General features: G+C 36.7%; 1 protein-coding gene and 1 long non-coding RNA gene across 2 annotated transcripts in view; one reads left to right on the top strand and one right to left on the bottom strand.

The window, feature by feature from the left end:
- Positions 1-20,530, top strand: part of LOC121954738 (acetylcholine receptor subunit alpha) — a 29,508-nt gene extending 8,978 nt beyond the window's left edge. The window contains exons 2-10 of the mRNA XM_088086667.1: positions 4,318-4,460; positions 12,853-12,897; positions 13,393-13,502; positions 14,344-14,539; positions 15,270-15,507; positions 16,406-16,629; positions 16,743-16,857; positions 17,539-17,663; positions 19,104-20,530. Of these exons, the coding sequence (XP_087942793.1) occupies positions 4,318-4,460; positions 12,853-12,897; positions 13,393-13,502; positions 14,344-14,539; positions 15,270-15,507; positions 16,406-16,629; positions 16,743-16,857; positions 17,539-17,663; positions 19,104-19,232 (1,325 nt within the window). The 3' untranslated portion in view covers positions 19,233-20,530. The remainder of the gene's footprint in view (positions 1-4,317; positions 4,461-12,852; positions 12,898-13,392; positions 13,503-14,343; positions 14,540-15,269; positions 15,508-16,405; positions 16,630-16,742; positions 16,858-17,538; positions 17,664-19,103) is intronic.
- LOC148187623 (uncharacterized) lies at positions 7,197-11,089 on the bottom strand. The gene is made up of 3 exons (XR_015778453.1): positions 10,918-11,089; positions 10,756-10,807; positions 7,197-9,523 (listed from the first exon to the last, which is right to left on the bottom strand). It is a non-coding gene; the product is annotated as an uncharacterized LOC148187623 (long non-coding RNA).
- Positions 20,531-21,463: the final 933 nt, after the last annotated feature.

Here is a 21,463-nt window from a genome sequence, read left to right as displayed (position 1 = left end):
AGTGACACAAGTCACAAGTACCTGGAAAATCGTCCGATATAGCAATATATATACTTAATGCAACCATTCATGTCCACTCTCAAGAAGCAGACTGTTTTTTTCTTGTCAAGTCCTGCTCAAATGCATGTAACTGTAGGACTGATTCACCTTCCCCAACAGCATGTCCCCCAGCATGTCATGAGAAATTTGGTCAAAAGCTTGCTTCATATCCAAAATATAAATATGCATTAAAATGCAACCTGAAATAATCCACACACCCTCACTTTTCTTACTCTTCAGTTAGAAAAAGGGTGAAAATAGAAAGAGCCTCAGCAGATTGATTTTGCAGTGGTAGTTCAGTAAACTGGAGCTGACAGTGGGCAATGATTGACAGCTGCAAGTGGCTCCTCTGTCCCGCCTTCCCTCTCGTCTATTTTTGTCCGTGGACAGATCAAAGCGTGCTCGCAGGACAACAGACAGGGAGCAGGCAGCCAGAGACAGGCAGAGAGCCGGGAAATGAACATCAGTAGCACTGTACACAAAAACAGCAACACATCTCTAAGAAAGGGAACTAACGACCAACAAACAGCCAGCGTGTGTGTGCATGTGTGTGTGCGTTTTCTCCACTCTTGCTGGCTAAATGAAACTAGATCCCAGAGCACTCGGTTCAGGCTGACTGTGGATCGCCAACAGATTCCACAGATGACATGCTCAGGATGTGACTTGTGTCACAATTTGGCTTGCAGCTCTCTGCTAATCTGCTGAGTCATATTGTAACAAAACTACATGATGTGTTTACATGAACAAAAGTCATGTTTTTGTCCAATTTTTGTACAAAGAATAGCTTTCTATAGTAACAAAGGCAAGTAAAGATGCATGAACTGGTTAAATTCAAGATATGACTGTTTTTTCTGCTGAAACCAGACCAGCAGCTCAATATAAAAAAGTATTCATACGCAACAATTAGTGTCCAGGACTTTTCCATGACTTTGAGGCACAAAGTGGAAATGCACCTATTGTAAGAGACATTTTTCCATTTGTTTGCATTTATGCTTATTTTGGTTTAATACACTTATTTTGACATCTTATTTTTGCAAATATTTGCTTTTATTAACAGATGCTCAAATTACAGTGCTATTACAGTTCAGAAACAATGTCTGGTTTCCACTTAATTATTTTCAAAATAAAATGCAAAAGTACAAAGATAGTTATCTAAAAACAAAAGAAAAAAAAACAAGGCCATAAGGATACTATTACTTATATACAGAGAAGATGTACCAATACTAAAATTAAGGGATATTTGGAAGTACCAACATGTGTAGAAACTCATGAATTGCTCAGAAGCAATCATATTTTTTACAGTATCAACCTTCCCACCCCTGCATGGTTCTCCATTTTCTGTCATGTATATTAATATGAGAGACTATATAACAAAACCAACATAAAGGTTTAAGTTAAGGTTTGCCCAGGATGAGTCGCGTCCATGTAGTCTGTTAAATTCTAAGTAGGCAGAATGATTTTTTTAATCCATTTTTTAAGAAAATGGTATTTTGGTATTTTGCTTTTTTGTTTTTGTGAATTTTTACAGAAAACATGCCTCCAACCATTTATTACACCCAGAAACTGTAAAAACAAAAACTATTGTTGGATTGTCAAATTTCCAAGGACCTTGAATGTATCATGTGTTATTAGAAGTATTCGCAAATAAATTAAACAGAAAAAAGGCTAGGCAATATTTTTGATCAAATATCTTAATATTGATATTGCAACGAAATGTGGATTGATTATTAGTGCTTTGAAAATATACCTTTAGTCATGATAATTTTGATAATCATATGGAGCTGGCATGTGCAACAAATGCTTACTACAGAGAGCTGAGAGAGATCTCAGCTACAAGAAAGAAAAACAACAGAAATGTTTTGGCTATATACAAGATCAACAGGTCAGCCAGAACCGTAAACATACACAGATGATTAGATACGTATTAACATTTTTAAATATTACAATTCTACAAGTATTGTCATTAGATATTACAGTTTTTCATTTTATTATTTTTTGTTAACTTTTCAAACACTAGACCATAGAAAAAAAGTTGAATCATTCGCTTCTGGACACCATATATTTTCAAATCAATGCACATCAAACACATCACATGTCAGTCAGTTTTTCCAACTTTTATTTCAGCATCATCATACTATGCATTGAAAAGTGAGAAATGAACAACTTTTTCATGATCTTATGTTTGTGAGTTTAATTTCAGTGAAGGACTTTTTTGTTTGTTTGGAGGTTTGTGTGATATTTAAAGATTTTTTTTCATTTTTTTGTCGTTTCCATTTAGGGTTTTTTTTTATTCACAGATTAAAACCTGCATAAAAAGGTGCCTATGAAAACGCATCTTTTGTAAGAAGCATTTTTCCATTTGTTTGCATTTATGCTTATTTTGGTTTAATACACAATTGTTTTGAGATATTTTGGGGGGCTCTTTGCCTTTATTGGACAGGGCAGTAACAGCCTGAAAGGGGGAGAGAAAGAGGATGATGTCTGGGTACCCGGTTAGCAGTAGTTTGCCCTGTAATTCTAACTTGCAGTGTCTAATTTGCAGTATGTTTCATCACAAGCAAATGTTTTGCATGTGTCCTATTTAATATATTTTTTTTTTTTTTACTGTGTTGTTTCCATTGTTTCTATTTAATATTATGTACTTTAATGTCTGGTTTGCACTGGGATTTTTCCAAGAACAAAAATGTCAAAACCCAATCTTACAGCATGGCTTTGTGTCAATGACTTACTGCAACTTCATTTTACGATATTTGTATTATAATAAATTAGAATATTATACATTATATTTGTATTACAATGATCCTTCCAGCCCCAAAAAACACCAGCTAAAAAAAAAGAAAATGTAAAACTGCCAGAATCTTAACTAAGATTGCTGTGTTTTCTAAATTAACCTGAAAAAAATGTACAACAAGGGTACAGTTTCCCAAAAGCTCTGGACACAAGTTGACTGTACTACAAAGAAACAAGTTGACAATGCACTGCATAGGCAAACGATGAGTCACTGAAGATATTTTTTGTATTTAAAAATATGTCTAATTTGTCAGACACCAACAAGTAAAGCCTAACTAGACTGCAGTATATTTTTATGTGACATATCCCGTCAGCATACCATAATTTATGGGCTCATAAAGTCACGGTTTAAAAAAACTGTCTGCAGCTGGAAACACCTTTTGTATGAAGAGGTGTTAAATGCAGGTTAACTGTTCTGAACTCTGACTGATCCAGACTTAATGTCAAGCGGATTGGCTGGCGCTGCTTTTCCCAAACACCCTCTTAACACTCCGATTAGATCCGCTCCGAGGACTAACACAGGAACATACTTGATCGTTGCGCTTAGACAGCTCATGGGACATTCAGTGCCGAGGCTTTTCACCAGCGTGGCATGTTAGTCACTCGACTGCTGTTGCTGTTGATCTGTCTTCGTGTCCCTGCCCCCATCTGTCCCTCTCATCTGATATTTCCTCTGTCTTCCTCTCTTCCTATGCATTCTCTCACTCTCAAGTCACATTAAAGGGTTTCAGGTTGCCGGTTGTAAGCTGGTGGAAATGTTTGTTGCGTGAATCAGAGTTAAAAGCAATCTTCTGGCCTCCTGCTTGCTACAGCTGCAATTTCATTTCCAGTATGAAAACATTTGGGGGGGACATGAGTATCAGCTGGCTATGGTAACATGTTAAACTGCAAATAATTCAGACTTTTTTGTATGCTAAGCACACAAGCACATGCATTATAAAAAAAATTCACAACAGCAAGACCTTGTATCTTATCTTAGTACTAAGATAAGATTACTCATCAATACTGGAATCTGAGGAAACACTACCATAGATTAGGAAACACCAGAGGCAGGCTAAATCTATAGATAAAAATAAATAAAATGTAATAACAGTAACAATAATAATACATAAACAAATAACTAAAATACTCTAAATAGCAGATAAAAGGTAATTGGAGGGATAATTGCACAAAGTATGATAGAAAAAATGTAAATAATAAAATTATACACCATCTCGTAAAGCAGACCAAAATGTATGAGCACTCAAGAAATCGGTAAAGTTCATTTAAAAGCCAGACTAAAAAAAGGTATGTGATGAATTTGCTTTTAAAAATACCAAAATGTGTGAACGAGAGTTTATGTACGGCACAAACTGTATATTACTGACATGGATTTCACATAAAATATGAAGGTTTAAGTCACTCAGTCTGCAGTACCTACATAATGACACTCAAGTAAAGACTGTAACAAAATAAAGTCTGATTTTTTATTGTCTGTGTGTCCTATAGGTCCGGTATTCTGCTCAGAGGATGAGACTCGGCTAGTCCAGACCCTGTTTACTGGTTACAATAAGGTGGTTCGTCCCGTGAACCACTTCAGCGACGCCGTGGTGGTGACCGTGGGACTGCAGCTAATACAGCTCATCAGTGTGGTAAGTGAGAGGAAAGAGTTGGCAAAAGCAAAATAAAATTCTGTATAATTTAAAAGGCATGACACTATGCTGAGGCTTTCAGGCTACCTTTAAATATTAAAGAAAATCAAAAAATAGAAGACCATCCGTGACTTAATTTGCTGCATTTTACATTAAGAAGGAAATTAAAAACTGTCATTACTGTAACCTCACAGCTCTTTTATTGCTCAGGTACTCTCCAAGAATAAACAAATTCTAGTATCACTTGGGAAAATGTATTTACACAACTAAAATTTAAATTAATTTAAGGATTTAAAGACATGTTCTAACTGCACAACAAGGCTCAAATACAGAGGAATAACTACTGAAATGACTGGAAACATGACTGCATACCATGACATGCATGGATTTACTTCCTTTACTTACTAATTGCTGTTAATGCAATAATGCTAAGTTACTTGAAGTCGAATATGGGCTTTATCAAATAAATGTAAAGCATCAAAACATCAAAATACAGGACATGACAAGATTGACAAATTAATTGATGACAAATTATTGGAAGGACAAGAAACATGGCTCTTCATACCATGACATGCATGGATTTAATTCATGATTTTTGTTAATGCAATGATGCGATGTTACTTGAAGTTGAATATTGGATTTTTAAACTCATTAAATGCAAAAATATCTAACATCTAACTATCTATCAAAATACAAGACAGGACAAGACAGTGAAAAAATTAACACGGCTCTTCATACCATGACATGCATGGATTTACTTCATGATTGTTGTTTACTCAATGATGTTGTGTCACTAAAAGTTGGATATAAGACTCATTAAACCAATTTATTGTAAACAACATTATAATAAGCAAACAGACCAATTTATTAGCATAACATTATGCTCAACATTTTCAGTGTATTTTAACAGCTCTTTTATTGCTCTTGTAGCATTGTACTCAAGCAAAAATGTGCATTTCAAACATTTTAGTGCTTTCAAGCTCTAAGACGTGTGCTGCATGAACAAATAAAATCCTATTTAGAAAACTACAATCTGTGTAAATTTAAAGATTTAAAGTAATATTCCAACTGCATCACAAAGCTCAGAAGGGTAGAAAAGCTATATGAAGGACTGGAAACACAGCTCTTCATACCATGGTGTGCATGGATTTACTTCATAATTGTTGTTAATGCAATGATGCCATTTCACTTGAAGTTGAATATGGGATTTATCTAATTAATTTATAGCAAATATCATTGAAATACAAGCAAACAGAACCATGACACCGCTCAAAACATTTCACTGTAAATCAACAGCTCTTTCTTTGCACTTGTAGCATTGTACTCGAGCAAAAATGGTTGTAACAAACATCAAAGTGTTTCAAACACAGACGTGTGCTGAATGCATCAGAAATCTTATTTACAAAACTGCAGTTTGTATTAATTTCAGGATTTAAATGGATGTTCTAACTGCATTGCAAGGCTCAAAAGCATAGAAAAACTATATGAAGGACTGGAAACACGGCTCTTCATACCATGACGTGCATGGATTTACTTCACAGCTGTTTTTAATGCAATGATGCAATGTTACTTAATGATAGATATGAGACTTATCAAGTTCATTCATAGCAAGTAAAACAAACTGACCCATTCATTAATAAGACATTATACTCGCGACATTTTCACTGTCTACTTGCCAGCTTTTTTAGAGCTCTGAAAATATATTGTACTCAAGTGAAAACGGTTGTTTCAAACATTTCAGAGCTTTCAAATGCTTTCAAACGAGTGTGCTGCACACACAAACAGAAATGCTTTTTGCAAAACTACAATTTTTTTTAATGATGCAAAGAAATATTCTGACTGCATTACAAGGTTCAAAAGAGTAGAGAACTATATGGAGGACTGGAAATGTTAATCTACATACCATGATATGCATGGATTTACTTCACAATTGTTATTTACTCAATGATGCCAAGTTACATAAAGTTAGATATGGGATTTATCAAATTCACGTGTGGCAAATTATGTCAGAATACAAGCAAACAGACCTATAGATTAGAGAAAAACAGAAATCTACAACCAAGAATTTAAACACTGTAAATTCCAACGCTACTGTCACATGAATCCATCTACACTCTTAATGGGAACACAATGCAACAAGAGACCAAATGACAACAGGCAAGGCTTGGCAGCCATGACTCATCATAGCCGGCGTTACGTCAAGGTTACAGCACAGTGGCCACAAAGCACAAGCAGTACAACACAACCACAATGCAAATAACAATAAATCGCTCCTTACTTTTGTAGCTCTCCTTCTGCGTCCGGGCTGTGAATAGGAATTTCATAGCAATACATTGCCACAAAATACAACTTTCCACTGAAGTGTATACATTAAAAAGAACATAATCATTTAGGGATGGGCGATATGGCTTTAAAATAATAGCAATATTTTAATGCTATAAAGGGATATACAACAAATATCAACATTTTTAAATGTCTTTTAAATTAATGTTAACTACTAGAAAACAAAATTATTGAATGAACTGTAGTTACAACAAAGCTGTCATAATAAAATTGAACACTACAGTTTTAACATAATTTTATTAAATAAGGAGGTTAACTCGAGTACCTTTATTAATAATTAAATAATTATTAAATAAATTAAGTTATTAAATAATTAAATTTTAAAGTATTGTTACAATTATGTAAATCAAAGCAGGACCCATGGTATTTTTATTTTCTGTAAGCTGGAAACAAACTAACAGCTCTCTAGTTCATATATTAATAGGATTTGCAAGTCGCAGTAGCGCTCCATGGCTGCAAAATGGGACTAAAAAAATCACATCTGGAGCTTTTTGTTTGGGGTGGAGAGCCATAGAGGAGAGTGAGAACCAAAATGCTGGCTTACAAAAATGACATCACAATATATACTCATAATATAGTCATTTTATATATTGCACATGGAACAAGCCACAATACCTCTAGTATATTCAATATATCGCCCATCCCTAATCACAACATGCAATTGGTAACCTATTTAATCAAACTGATGCCTCCGTTTTCATCCAGACTCCACTTCAACCAATGTATACCGACAAATTACGGACAAATAACCACTGACACAAACAAGCCTATAGTCTCAGTGATGGCACAGCAGCAACAAAACACAAGCATAATGAAAATAAAGATAAGCAGCTCTTACTTTTGTAGCTCTCCTTCTGCGTCCAGACTGTAGGGAGGAAGCTCATGTTATTTCACAAACAAGCCTTATTAGTTAAGAGGTACAGCAGCAACAAAACACATCTTTCTGTACTCTCTACTAAAGTGGATGCATCAGGAAGTCCAGTCCCTTCAACTATTATGTGTAGTTTTTTATGCTGTGTTTTGTGTGTGGTGTACTTTTTTGTGTAGTTTTATTTTTGTATTGTATGTCGTCTTTGCACCACTGTATATCATGTGCTATTGTATGTCTTATTTGTTTTGTGTGTGTCTTTTCTTCCTGTTCTGCCCTGATGTGAAATCTGGTATAATGCATAAATGTAACCAGCCAACCATAATAAGCCCGCCCAAAAATGTGCAGACCCTACAGTTTATAAGACCAGACATCCTACATCTTCTACAGTGGGTGGTGTTGGAGCATTGCCCTGCCCTACCCAACTGTGGCCGAACCCTGCAGGGGTCAAAAGACAAGCAACAGACACCCTGCACACCAAATTTCATGGCTCATCAAGGAGCACAGAAAAATGTTGGTGTATCTGAGAGGAGTCAACCCTTTTCACCGGTTTCAGCGAGCACAGACCCCAAAAAGGTGCCTGATGTGTCCAGGAGATATGTGATGGGGCAGGGCACGGACCACGTCGCTGCCGTATATGTCCTCGACACCCACTGAATAGAGCCGGTGACACTGCCACATCGTGTGGGAGCATGCACAGACCACAGTTGGAGGGTCCCTGTCAATCAATGCATAACATGTCAATGCATAAATTAGATAGAGTAGATGCTGTTGTGTCTCACAGTCACCCTAATGAGGTGGAGTACAAAAAGCATCTTACTGTATCACTTTCGACCAGAAACTGTGTTCTTGGGAACAGCAGAGTGATTTGGTCTGAAAAAAGTCCGACTGTGGTCACCACGAAGCAGCAAGGATGCGCACTGGTGTCATCGCCAGCAGTGACTACGCCTTTAGAGAGAAGAGCTCCAGAGGCCCTCAGTGCAATTTTGCATTGCTGAAGGGAAAAAAGAAATAATCCGCTTCCCTATATACTGTGGGGTCCGCACATATTCAGGTAGACACTTCCTGATTGGTCAGGCAGCATTAATGCACTTTTGTCCTCTGTAAGAACTGTTGTTTTGTTTTCTTTTAATTTCTTTTCAATTAATGTAAATTCTATATTGGTGTTAATTAATATACTGTGTCCCTTTTAAATAAACATTAAATAAATGTAAAAAATGTTACAAAAAGCATAATGTCTTAGTGTCTGTGATTGCAAAGGACAGCCAGAAAACACAAGCAGGAAAACACAATAAATTGCACAGGAACTTTAAAACTGTTTTAATAATCCTCAGATAGAAATAAAACAACCAAATCTTGCTTCATGAGCACGTTGGTAAACCACATTATCTCTGATTCCCAATTATCACACCCGCAATGCAGTGGAAGCAAACCTACAATAGGAATATTGACTCAGGAGATAAGAGCCACAAAAGACAACTTTCCACTGGAGTGGATGCAACAGGAAGACCAAAGTCCCTTCAACCAATACGCAACCAAATCTATGCAACCAGACTCACAAGATGCAGTTATCTAAACATGAAGTGAAATCTAGATGAGAAAAAAAAACAGAGGCATCAGAAAAATCAAATCCTTAAACCAACGCATGACACTCACACAGGCCCTGAACCACCACAACAAGCAACCGTGTAGTTTTAGGGATGGCACGGCGGCCACAAAAACACTACACAGCTGCAGCACAAATCAAAAAAAGTCGCTCTCCTACTGTTGTAGCTCTCCTTCTGCGTCCTTATCCGGCTTTAAAAATGATGACCATGGATGAAATCCACTCTCCTAAGCGTCCAGCCTCTCCCTAAAGATGTTAAAGAGATATTGATAATAATTAAACACATAGTTACAACCAAGCAATGTTATTTGTCCATAAAACATTGAGAGCATGCTCAATTTTGCATGACAGTACACCTTCCTCATCAATAAGTGAATTACTCCACTTTTTCTTAATCACTACTTTTCAGAAAATCCTATTGTTTCAAAAAGGTGACACATATTAACCATCTGAAACCTGAGCAAATTGCCCTCACTTTAAAAAAATTGAAGCTGGCATTGGGCAACTTCAGCAGAAATTATCCAAAAATCTGAAAGTAGTAGGCATACAAAAAAAAAATACTGAAAACTAGCACAAAAACCCAATTTCACATCAAATAGCAACATACTAGGAAAAAACACAGCTGATAAAATAAAACGTAAAAGCAAACTAACTAATGGTGTAAACTACAGCTAACACAAAGATTATAACAACCAGCATGAAGTACAATGTTCTGAACAGACTCATTAAAAACACCGACTAAAAGTGACATGCATGTACATAAAACGGCTTCACTGCAAACCAAAAAATGCCTCAGTCCAGAATTAGGCTAAATGTTTAGGACCTCAGCAAACAGTGTTGTTTTTGAAAGGCTAAACAGCAGTAAGAGGCAGAATGAAGCAGAATATTTCAATAGATAACAATTTTGAAAATGATGATACCTATCTCTTTTTAATTAATGTTGACTTTTGGACTGTACCCTGCTATGTATGGCATCCTCCATTAGCTGTTCCTTGACATGGTGCTACTAGCTAAAAAATACAGGTAATAAATAAATCTGTATGTGGAAAACGATTTGTCCGTATATATTTTAGTCATAACAAGACTGAGCAAGCATTTCTGTGTTTGTATGTGGTGTATTTATTTATTTTGGGATACCCACACAAACTCTTTAAAGTATATGTATATGAACAAATTGACCAACAGACTCAGCAGGTACGAGAAAATATGTCCATTGCTAGGTTGTCACTAAGGTCCGAGCTACTCAATCACTCACTCACTGACGTGAGTGATTGTTTCCCAGTAATTAGTCAGACTCTGTGTAGTTTCATGGAAATTGGGTTAACAGTCGTTTAAAGCTGTTTATTTTGAGAGCTACGTCCTGACCGCTGCACTGTGGTGCTAAAATGACGTTAAAGCATACCATTGCGTGTAATATTTTTTAAACAAATAACGTCAGTGTGTGCAGTGTAGGTTACAAAAAAAGAAGTCAACTTTACCGTGTTTTCCGGCTTGGTCCATGTTTGCTAACCCGCTAAGAGAGTCCTCCTCCTGTGGATAGGTGATACTAATTAGCTAAAAGATAACTAGAGACATCCGCTTCTTGTGAATGAATGTACATTTAATGTAATGTCCATATTAAATACCTGTAATCAACTTACCTCCGAGTAATAGAAATACCGGCGAAGTCTTCGCTGTCTCCTCCAGCTGTTCGGTTTTAAACAATATCCGGTGGCTAATATGCTCCAAAGTGTTTTAAAGAAACTTTTTTTCCTAACGCAGACGTTAAAAATGTGTCGACGAGATAACCGGCGTCCTTCTTGTCACCGTAGGTTTTCTCCGCGCCCGTTAAAAATACAAATTTCTGCCAGTTAATTCACCAGCCAATGACGACAGCGGTCCTTGGAAAGCAGCCAATCAAAAGGCAGCACGGGGAGGCGGGACCTAGCAACAGAACTTGTGCTGTCCGCGCGCATTGGCTGAGACTTTGAGCGTGCGCATTGTTGTTTTCCCGCCCTCATGACAACGCTCAAAAAAAGAAAAACCACGGTAATGAACTATTTTCAAATTACTAGTTGCTAACTAGATTTTAATTTTATTTATTAATTCATTCATTTATAGTGTTTTTACTATCACAGCCTGGTACATGTCAATGATTTGCAGCAACACTGTTTTTTATTCATTTTTATTTTTGTGCAGGGTCAAATACTCAGTCACACACATCAATCTGCACACAAAACGCACTTTTCAAACTCAGGCTACAAAAAATATTCTACATTAATTTGATTATCCTCTTTCATTGAGGTTTTTTTTTTCTTTTAACTCACATCTGTTCTCATCATAAATATCAAATATCCATTCATTTTCAGAATTTTAGCCCTTTGAATGCCAGTTTGTTGTCATGATGCCACTATGTTTTTAAATGAAAAGAAATTCAAAAAAGCAATTACTTTCAAAATACTGCATACTAAGTATATGTTGTTTCATTTTATTTATTATTATTATCATTATTATTATTGTTGTTGTTGTTGTTGTTGTTGTTGTTGTTGTTGTTGTTGTTGTTGTTATTTATCAGGGGTTGGGACATGTCAATAATTAGCAGCAGCATTGATATTTATTCTTTTTTTTGTACAGTGTCACATTCTCACACTCGTACCACTCTGCAAAGAACATTTACTTCAAAATCAAGCTATAAAAATATCATACAATAAAATTGTATTGTACAACCATTAAGATTGTATTCTACTTTCACTGAGTATTTTTTTTTTTAGTTTATCCTCATAAAATGACATCAGTACACTAAAACAGTAAAGTTATTTGGGAATTAAACCCTTAAGGCCCTTTTTTAATATTACACACATTTGAATCACTCTGTGCACAAATTGCACTTTTCAAAATCAAGCTTTAAAAACATAAAACATTTATATGATGTTTTATTTCCATTGAACTTGTTTTTTTAACCAACATCAGTCTAATCATAACCATCAAATATTCATTAATTTTCAGAATTTGAACTATTTTTAAATGCCAACTTTTTGTCATGATGCCACTATGTTTTCAGATGAAAAATATAATACTTTTCATATACTTTTTTATCAAAAAATTAAGAATGAAAAACACTTAAAATGTGCCACACGATTCCTAAGGATTAAGAACTATTTTATCAGCCACTGACCATAAATGTCAAAATAATACGAAGTAGCAATGGATGTTACATTCATTTCTAACACTTTCCATCTGCTACCAGCAGGTGGTGCCTTAATTCTTAATTTTTCGATCTTCATGTACATCAAAACAAACCTTTATTTTTTGGCATGTTGAGGACTTGTGTCCATCTCCAAAAAATTGTCCTGGATGTAAAACCTTTGAAAACTAGATAAAATGACATGAGAACTTTGCATCTCATTTTGGGGGGTATTTCTCATTGTGTCCTTTTTTATTTCTTCCTTTTAAACAAAAGAACAGAGAGTGACACAGAGAGTGAATAAAAATCACAAAATAAAGTGTTAAAGTATACAGTTTTTTATTTGTCATAAAATCTTTCAAGGAAAATGCTCACGCTTCTGACTGTTTTCTGTCTTTTCTGCATCTCTCAGGATGAAGTTAACCAGATTGTGACCAGTAATGTCCGTCTCAAACAGGTAAATGTGACTGTTAAATCGATGAAGAAACATTTCCCAAACATTTAATTAAAAAAACCCATAATAATGTTAAATTGAACACAAGATTAACCACTTCAGATGGTATGCTGTATTGTAAATAAGTACACATGATTTATTTGGAAATCAGGGCCCATGTTTGTAAGAGATCATCAACCTCACTTATGTTTGTGATTTATTTTATTTATTCATTTTAATTAAAGCAATGTATAGCTTTACTCATAATTGTTCCTGTACCAGTGAAACTTACAATGCAGTTACTGAGTATATTTCACAAAAAACAATTATTAATGACTGGTCTTTGTTGTTTTAAACTGATCCCAATAAGATCTCAAAATATAAATAAGGCAGAATTTGTGACCTGGCTGCTGTTGAAGTTGAAGTTGAAGTTTCCATACCAAAGATTAAATAATCCTTAAATGAAAATGAAACAACAAAACAGAGCGTCATTGGTACAATCTCTGTTTTTCTTCCCAGTCTTGGCTTGATGTGAACCTGAAGTGGAATCCAGATGAATATGGAGGCATCAGGAAGATCAGAGTCCCTTCAACCGACATCTGGAAACCAGACCTGGTGCTTTATAACAAGTAAACATACACTCTCAGTCTCTATGTAGCTTACTCAAACACACACATATACGTTTAACCCGCTTTGATATTTTACACACTCAAATAACTCTGCAATTTTCAAAATCAAGCTTTAAAACAATTATACATTAATATGATTTTCCTCTTTAATTAAGTTTATTTTTAACCAACATCAGTCCTAATCATAAATATCAAATATTCATTAATTTTCACCATTTTAATTGTTTAAATGCATTTTTTTGTCATGATGAGACTATGTTTTAAGATGGGAAAAAAGGGATATTGAATTATTACTAATAAACTACAAGCATAGTAGATTTGTTTTTGTTGTTTGTTTGTTTTATGATTATCACAGCCTGGGATATGTCAATGATTTACTTTGTGGAAATAGTATGCATTTTCTCAGCAGGCCAATTATTTATTTATTTTTTTCAAAAGATGGTGGAAAATAGTCAAAATGACAAATTCAGAGTCAAAAGCCCAGAATGACACCCAGAAATAATACAAGTCCTGTTTTTCTGCTTTGATGGCTGTGGGATCAAAAATGTCAGTTTGAATGGGTTTCAATGGAGAATTTTTTGACCTTAACAGTCTGAATGTAACTATTTAGTTTCCACAGTGTATTTTAGACTTACTATAGGAGCTGAGCTGCAAATTCACTGATTATACTCAAATACACAACCCTGTGTATATGTATCCCATATGCATGAACACAGACACAATTCTCACGAAAATTAAAATGAAAAGCGCATAAAATGCCCCAAAAACACTCTTTAAAGGTTGAACATCTCATTGCTCGTCTCCTCTGTCCCCTCCTACTCTTCCTCCTCCTCTTCTGCAGTGCTGATGGTGACTTCGCCATCATCCATGAAACCAAAGTCCTGCTGGAGCACACCGGCAAGATAACATGGAACCCTCCGGCCATCTTTAAGAGTTACTGTGAGATTATCGTCCTCCATTTCCCGTTTGACCTGCAGAACTGTAGCATGAAGCTGGGAACGTGGACATACGATGGACTACTGGTTGTCATCAATCCAGTGAGTGCAACCATCATCCATCATATAACAATAATTTTTGAGGGACAGTTCACTCCAAAATCAACAAAATCTATATTTTCTCCTCTAGCCTGTAGTGCTATTTATCAATCTCGATTGTTTTGGTGTCAGTTGGAGAGTCAGATAACAGCCATAGAAATGCCTCCTTCTCTTGAATCAGCCCCTTTCCATTCTGAACTTGAACTTCTGATCTTGGCGTCACATGTCAGCACACAAAAGCACTTTTGGGGTATAGCAAGCCGCCAGGTAGCTTCAGGTTGATCACTGAAATAGCATGCCTATGTGTAGCCTATATGTGTGTGATAAAAAAAATTAAAATAGATAGAAAAAATTATAAAAGGACAAGACCTGCAAAAAGGGCTTAAAAATACCATCATTATCTGACATAATTTAAAATGTATAATGATGGACATTGGAAATAACTATAGTTCTCCCCTCACCTTTTTTCTTTTTTTCCCCACACATTTTCCCTATCTTGTTTTAAGTAATTTTCTAAATCAACTAATTTCTTGCAATTTGTGGGACATTACCAAGTTGCTCATTTTGTCATGGTTTAAAGGTTTCAAGGCGTCTGAAAGCAGCACAAGAAAAGTGATGTTGCTCCAGGCTTCAAAGGGTTAAAACATGAAACAATTACACATACCTTCATCATTTTATAGGCTACTTCGTTTATCTGTTGCAGAGCATGACTTCCTTCTCTTCTGTGTTTCAGGACAACGATCGTCCCGACCTCAGTAACTTCATGGAGTCGGGTGAATGGGTGTTGAAGGACTACAGGAGCTGGAAACATTGGGTTTACTACACCTGCTGCCCCGATACTCCGTACCTGGACATCACCTACCATTTCCTGATGCTGCGGCTGCCTCTCTATTTCATCGTTAACGTCATCATTCCCTGCATGCTGTTCTCGTTCCTCACCGGACTGGTCTTCTACCTGCCCACTGACTCCGGTATGTAGACCCCAGTCTGTTGTGTGCATCCAAAACTTTTAAAAATGTTACTAGTTTCACCAGTTGGTACAATTTTAAATGTACTTGCACATATGAGGCATATATGACAAACAGAATCTGGTTTGGGGTTTTTGGCCAAGTAGATTTTCACATGCAAGGAACTTGCTTTGATGTTTCGGTGCACAGACATTGAGCATAAATATAGAAGAGAAAAAATGACAATAAAAACATATTCATTCAGAAGTACCGCCTCATGGTTGTATGCCTTCGCAAACCGATCACATTGATCTTACAGTTTACACTGTGAAAACATGGATGATCACGCAGAACATCTCTACAATCAATCCGCTACAGCGCTACGCGGACACGTCCGACGGTCCGGTAAAGCGCGGACTCGTCCGACGGTCCGGTAAAGCGCGGACACGTCTGACAGTCCTCTACAGCGCAGGGCGGACACGTGCGATGGTCCCTTACAGCGCAGCATGGACACGTCCGACGGTCCAGTAAAGCGCGGACACGTCCGACGGTCCCCTACAGCACAGCGCGGACAGGTCCGACGTGCATTAATGTAACTTATATTGACAAATGTATAAACCTTAATATCAGATAGGCTACCAGATAATAGTCATGAACTTGGGGCCACTTTCATATGGGTAAATTCCATGAAATCCAATGGGCTTTGAATGTGGCCTTCATTTAAACTCACAGATTTGAGTTTTCCAGTCACTTGCTTCTACAGGGTGAAGTTAACCGCATTGTCAGATGTGACTGTAACAAAAAAGTGAGTTAGTGACAAGTTGGTATATGAGTTTACCTGTAAACCCAAACTGGGAGCTATTTTCTGCTATATGTGATATTTTAAAGTAGCTACACTTAACGTCTGTCTTTCTCTGTCCAGGTGAAAAGATGACTCTGTCCATCTCTGTCCTGCTGTCTCTAACCGTTTTCCTGCTGGTTATCGTGGAGCTGATCCCATCCACCTCCAGCGCCGTCCCCCTCATCGGGAAATACATGCTCTTCACCATGGTGTTTGTCATCGCCTCCATCATCATCACCGTCATCGTCATCAACACACATCACCGCTCGCCCAGCACGCACACCATGCCCGCCTGGATCCGGAAGGTTCACATTTTTATCATCCACCTCTGTGATGATTCAAGAAATGTTTTTGTATGACAGCTAAAAATAAATGTTGAAACGTAATGAATTCTTGTGTTTGTGTGTGTTTCTCTCAGGTCTTCATCGAAACCATTCCCAACATGATGTTCTTCTCAACAATGAAGCGTCCCAGTCAGGAGATCCGCCAGAAGACGTTGTTCCCCACTGACATGGACATCTCTGACATCTCAGGCAAGAAAACAATTTAACCCTTTCAAACCACTACTGACATCAATTTTAGACGCCTTACATGAGCTATTTGACCCTTTGAAAACTGAGAAAAGTGGTTTGATTTGAAAATATGCAGAAAAAAGGTCATGATCAACTTTGCAAGAAATCAATAAAAGAAGACAAGAAAATGACCTCTAATTATTAACCTCTAAAGCAAGCCAAGCGAGTATACTAACATTGATAACAAAGTTATTTTCTAACACGAGTCGCCGACTTAATGTCAAGTTCATAAACATGGCAGGCAAAAGTCAATGTGTGATCAGTGGTGAGAAACGTTTTTTTAATTCACATATTAAATGTGAATTTCTGATGACATGTAAAGTGTAATATGGTATTAATGTTAACTGCTGTCCATGTAGATTGACCTAGATTAAATATAAAAATATAATAATAACAATAATAATAATAATAATAATAATAATGATAATAATATGCAAAAAATATAAATAAACTCGACACAGGTGTCAATCTCTTGTTTCTTTGTGGCTTTCATGTTGTTCCCACTTTACGACCTCAAAGCTCATGAACGCAACAAAGTCAGAAGAACGACTTCCCAACTCAGAAACTCTGACCGTCTGACATGAAATGAACGCAGCAGCACCTAAAATAAAGTGTGTCCTGTCCGTGCTCTCTGCTCTGCAGGTAACCCCACCCCCACCAGTGTCACCTACCAGTCTCCCATCGCTAAAAACCCTGATGTTCGCAGCGCCATCGAAGGGGTGAAGTACATTGCTGAGACCATGAAGTCAGACGAGGAATCTAACAACGTAAGACGCACGCATGACTAGCATGGAAACAAGCGTATGAACGTACACAAGTTTATATAACTCATAAAACCATTTCTGTTTTCAAACTTAAAACTATCTAACAAGACTGCACAAAAGTTCAAAATTCAGAAAATGTTTTATAAAATATTTTTTTATTTACACCTGTGTCTGCATTTAAAAAAGAGGTGTTCATTTAAGTAAGGTAACAAAAGCTCAAAGTATTTATCATCTATTAGCATTCAGCAGTGTGGCACTGATCAGTGCATCATTTCAGTCAGTGGACGTCAGTCGCAGCAGCAGTCACACACTGAGATTATCATCCCGAATTTCTGACGCTGTCAGTTTGACTCCAGCCTGTCTTTGAGCGCACGACCAAGACGCCGGCTGAGCCTCTCTCACTGAGTGACGTAGGGCCGCCGTTTTACAGCCACGACCAAAAATATCACCACATTTCTGTCACGTTGGTCATCTTTCGTCTGAGACAGCCCAAAATCGCACAGTGTACACCGGACCTAAGAGAGTGGAATCACTTTTCTCAGCTCTCTGCTAATAATCTAATCCTTTAACTTTACATTAAATCTCATTAAAGTCTGTTCTGATCTTTAAATGCAAAATTAGACAAAATAACTTGTAAAAACAAACACAACCCTTTTTATAAGTGGATATCAAAATAAACTGATGATTCACCACAATAGGTGGGTTTTACATTAACCCTCAAATTGCACAAATTGAAATTGGGAATATGATAAAAGCCTAATGGAAACACGCCATTTTCGAAAGAAAAATGTTTTATGCTCATATGAAGTGGTATTTTAGGTGATTCAGCAAAGCCCTATTTTGTAAAACTGTAATGGAAACACCTTTTAGTCTTTTGTAGGTCACATGATGCTGTGAGGTCACATGATGCTGTGAGGTCACATGATAGTGTGTGTCTATGTGCTTGTCAGTAGGAACTGGCTCCCTCATGATGCAGCATTAGCTTCAAGAGCTGTTACATAACTCTGAGAAAGTTTTGAATCCACAATTCCTCTGTGAAATCGTGGACTACATCTCCCAGAAATCCCTTATACGTGGCCGCTCCCACATATTAGGGGCTTGCCTTTTCATCATGGCTCCATAACACGCCTACGTGGCCTTGGATTGGAAATAATGACGGCTAGTGCAGTGGCTGCAGTAGAAATAAAGCTGCTAATGTTTTGAACATCCATCGCCATGGTTACTGGGATGTTATCACCAGAGGAGAAGTCGTAAAACATCACTCAGTGGAAACAGCTCCACGTTGTGTTTTATCAATATTTTGAAAATATTGCTCATGTTTTGCGCTAACCTGTAAAGGAAACCCGCCTGATGTCACTAACCAATTTGTAAATATCCAAATAACTAACGACAAAAGTCAGAATTCCCGAAACGTGACCCTCTTGCCTCCTCGTCCGGTTCCAGGCAGCAGAGGAGTGGAAGTTCGTCGCCATGGTTTTGGACCACATCCTGCTGTGCGTGTTCATGGCCGTGTGCATCATCGGGACGCTCGCCGTCTTTGCCGGGAGACTCATCGAGCTCAACATGCTGTAGAGGCCTGAGAGCCGTCAAAGTGAAGGTCACTCATGGAGATGCATCAGGAACACTCTCGGACAGACACAGTCTGACCTACAAATCCTGTTTTTACCGAAATGGAGGAGACTGCAGTTTGAGGCGAATCCAGGCGTCCTGAAGGTACGAGTCTCCTGATCTAGATGGGTCATACTTGAAGCTTCTTTTCTCGCCTTTTGTTTTTTTACAGTGTTTCATTGCTGCGATTCACTCTGGTGGAGTGTACGTTATTACTCTGATGTAAAAGCCAGAACGGTAATAACCGACGTGTTTTGTCTTTTTTTGGCAGCTTGATTTAAGGTTTGGGTCGGAGGATTTCCTCAGACCTTTAAGATGTTTTACTGTGCTGAGGATCAGCTGAGGACGGAGGCTTTATTGTGTACTGTCTATTAACATTTTGAGTGAATATAAAATTAACCCCGTCTCCATCCCATTTCTCTTTGAGGGCCTCGGTTCACAGTAAATTTCTTTGCATTTTAAGTGCTTAATTATATTTCAATCCATCTTTATTGGCAGTTGTACAGACAGAGTCTGGTTTAATGACACAGTCTTGATCTTTGAGTGCAGGCGAGATATTTTCCTGTCTGGAAGTTTTATTGTTTTGTTTTGCCTGGCACTTAACTTCTAAACTTTTATATTTATGGGTAAATGTGGTGAATTTTGTGTAAATATTCACCAGTTAGTGGCAAATTTTGGTTTGTCAGTCATGCATGTATATTTCCTTAAACTCTGTGGTACAGTTTGTTCAGAGTTTAAGTTTAAGAACTGTAGTTAAAGTCAGTTTAAAGTGATCTGCTGTTTGAAAAAATCCATGTCTTTGGGTGAATTTTTTAATTTCAGCTGCGAATTGCTGGCACATATAGAGCAAATTAAAAGGGGTGTAACAGTACATTTTAACAACAATATTATGCTTTGATATTCAGTATCTTATTGCAGTTTGTACTGTATGCACATAATTTTCTTTTCCATCTAATGTTTAATCAAATGTAACCAAATTACCTGACAATACTCCTGAAACCAGCAGAATATGACTTTTTTTCAGAATTTTTCATCACCACTGATTCGACTGTTGCAAATCAAGCTTAACAGAACAAAACAACAACAAACAAACAAAAAAACACCCCCCCAATACACCAGCTGTGTTCATGCATATGGAATACATTTTGGCAATATTGTGTTTTTTTGTTAAACTTTGAATTTCCAGCTCAGCTCCTAGAAAAAGTCTAAAATACACTGTGGAAACTAAAGGTAATAAAACTGTGCCATTGAAAAAACTGCAATGTTTGATCCCACAGCCATCAAAGCATAAAAACATGCATTGTATTATTTCTGGGTGTCATTCTGCGCTTTTGACTCTGAATTTTAAGTTTGAATTTGTCATTTTCCACCTGATGACATTTTTTCCGTGTTCGGCGTATGCAGAAATTCTTGCTATTTCCACTATGTGTGCTGTCACAGTCAGTGTTGCTGCTAATCACTGACATATACCAGGCTGTCAGCAGCAAAAAAGATATATACTTTGCATGTAGTATATTGACAATAATTCATTTTGTGTATTTTTTTTATCATCTAAAAACATAGTGGCATCATGATAAAAACCTGCATTTGAAGGGTTAAAATTCGGAAAATTAATGAATAATTTGATATTTAAGATTAGGACTGATGTTGGTTAAAAAATAAACTTGATGAAAGTAGAAAATGATTTTAATGTATATTTTTTTTATAGCCTGACTTCGGAAAGCGTCCTGTGCAGAGCGTCATGAGTGACAGTTTGACACTGCAAAAAAAGGGTATAAAAATCAATGTTGCTGTTCATCATTGACCGGGCTATGATCATCAAAAAATGATCTACTTAGCATGTAGTATATTTAAAATATTTTTTTGTTTTTCATCTACAGACAAAATGTGGCATATAAAGGGTTAAAATTCTATTTTAATGAATATTTGATATTTACTATTAGGACTAATGTTGAACCCAATGAAATAGAAAATCACATTAATGTATAATATTTTTATATTTTGTACACAGAGCGATATGAGTGTGTGTGATATTAAGGGTTTGGTTATTTGACAATCCACTAAAATACAGCTGATTAATGTTTTAGATTTAAGTTTTAGATATAATTTTAAGTTTTGTGACCTCCTTCTCTGCTCCATCTTCTGAGGCTGCTTTCCAGCTTTGAATCTGGTGGGCTGTGTTGGAAAGTTACCCA

This window comes from Plectropomus leopardus, chromosome 13 (genome assembly GCF_026936395.1).
Source record: "Plectropomus leopardus strain MGB_pleo_1.0 chromosome 13, ASM2693639v1, whole genome shotgun sequence".
Taxonomy (NCBI): Eukaryota; Metazoa; Chordata; class Actinopteri; order Perciformes; family Serranidae; genus Plectropomus; species Plectropomus leopardus.
The sequence above is the reverse complement of the archived record's forward strand: the minus strand, read 5'-3'. Positions and strand labels throughout refer to the sequence as shown.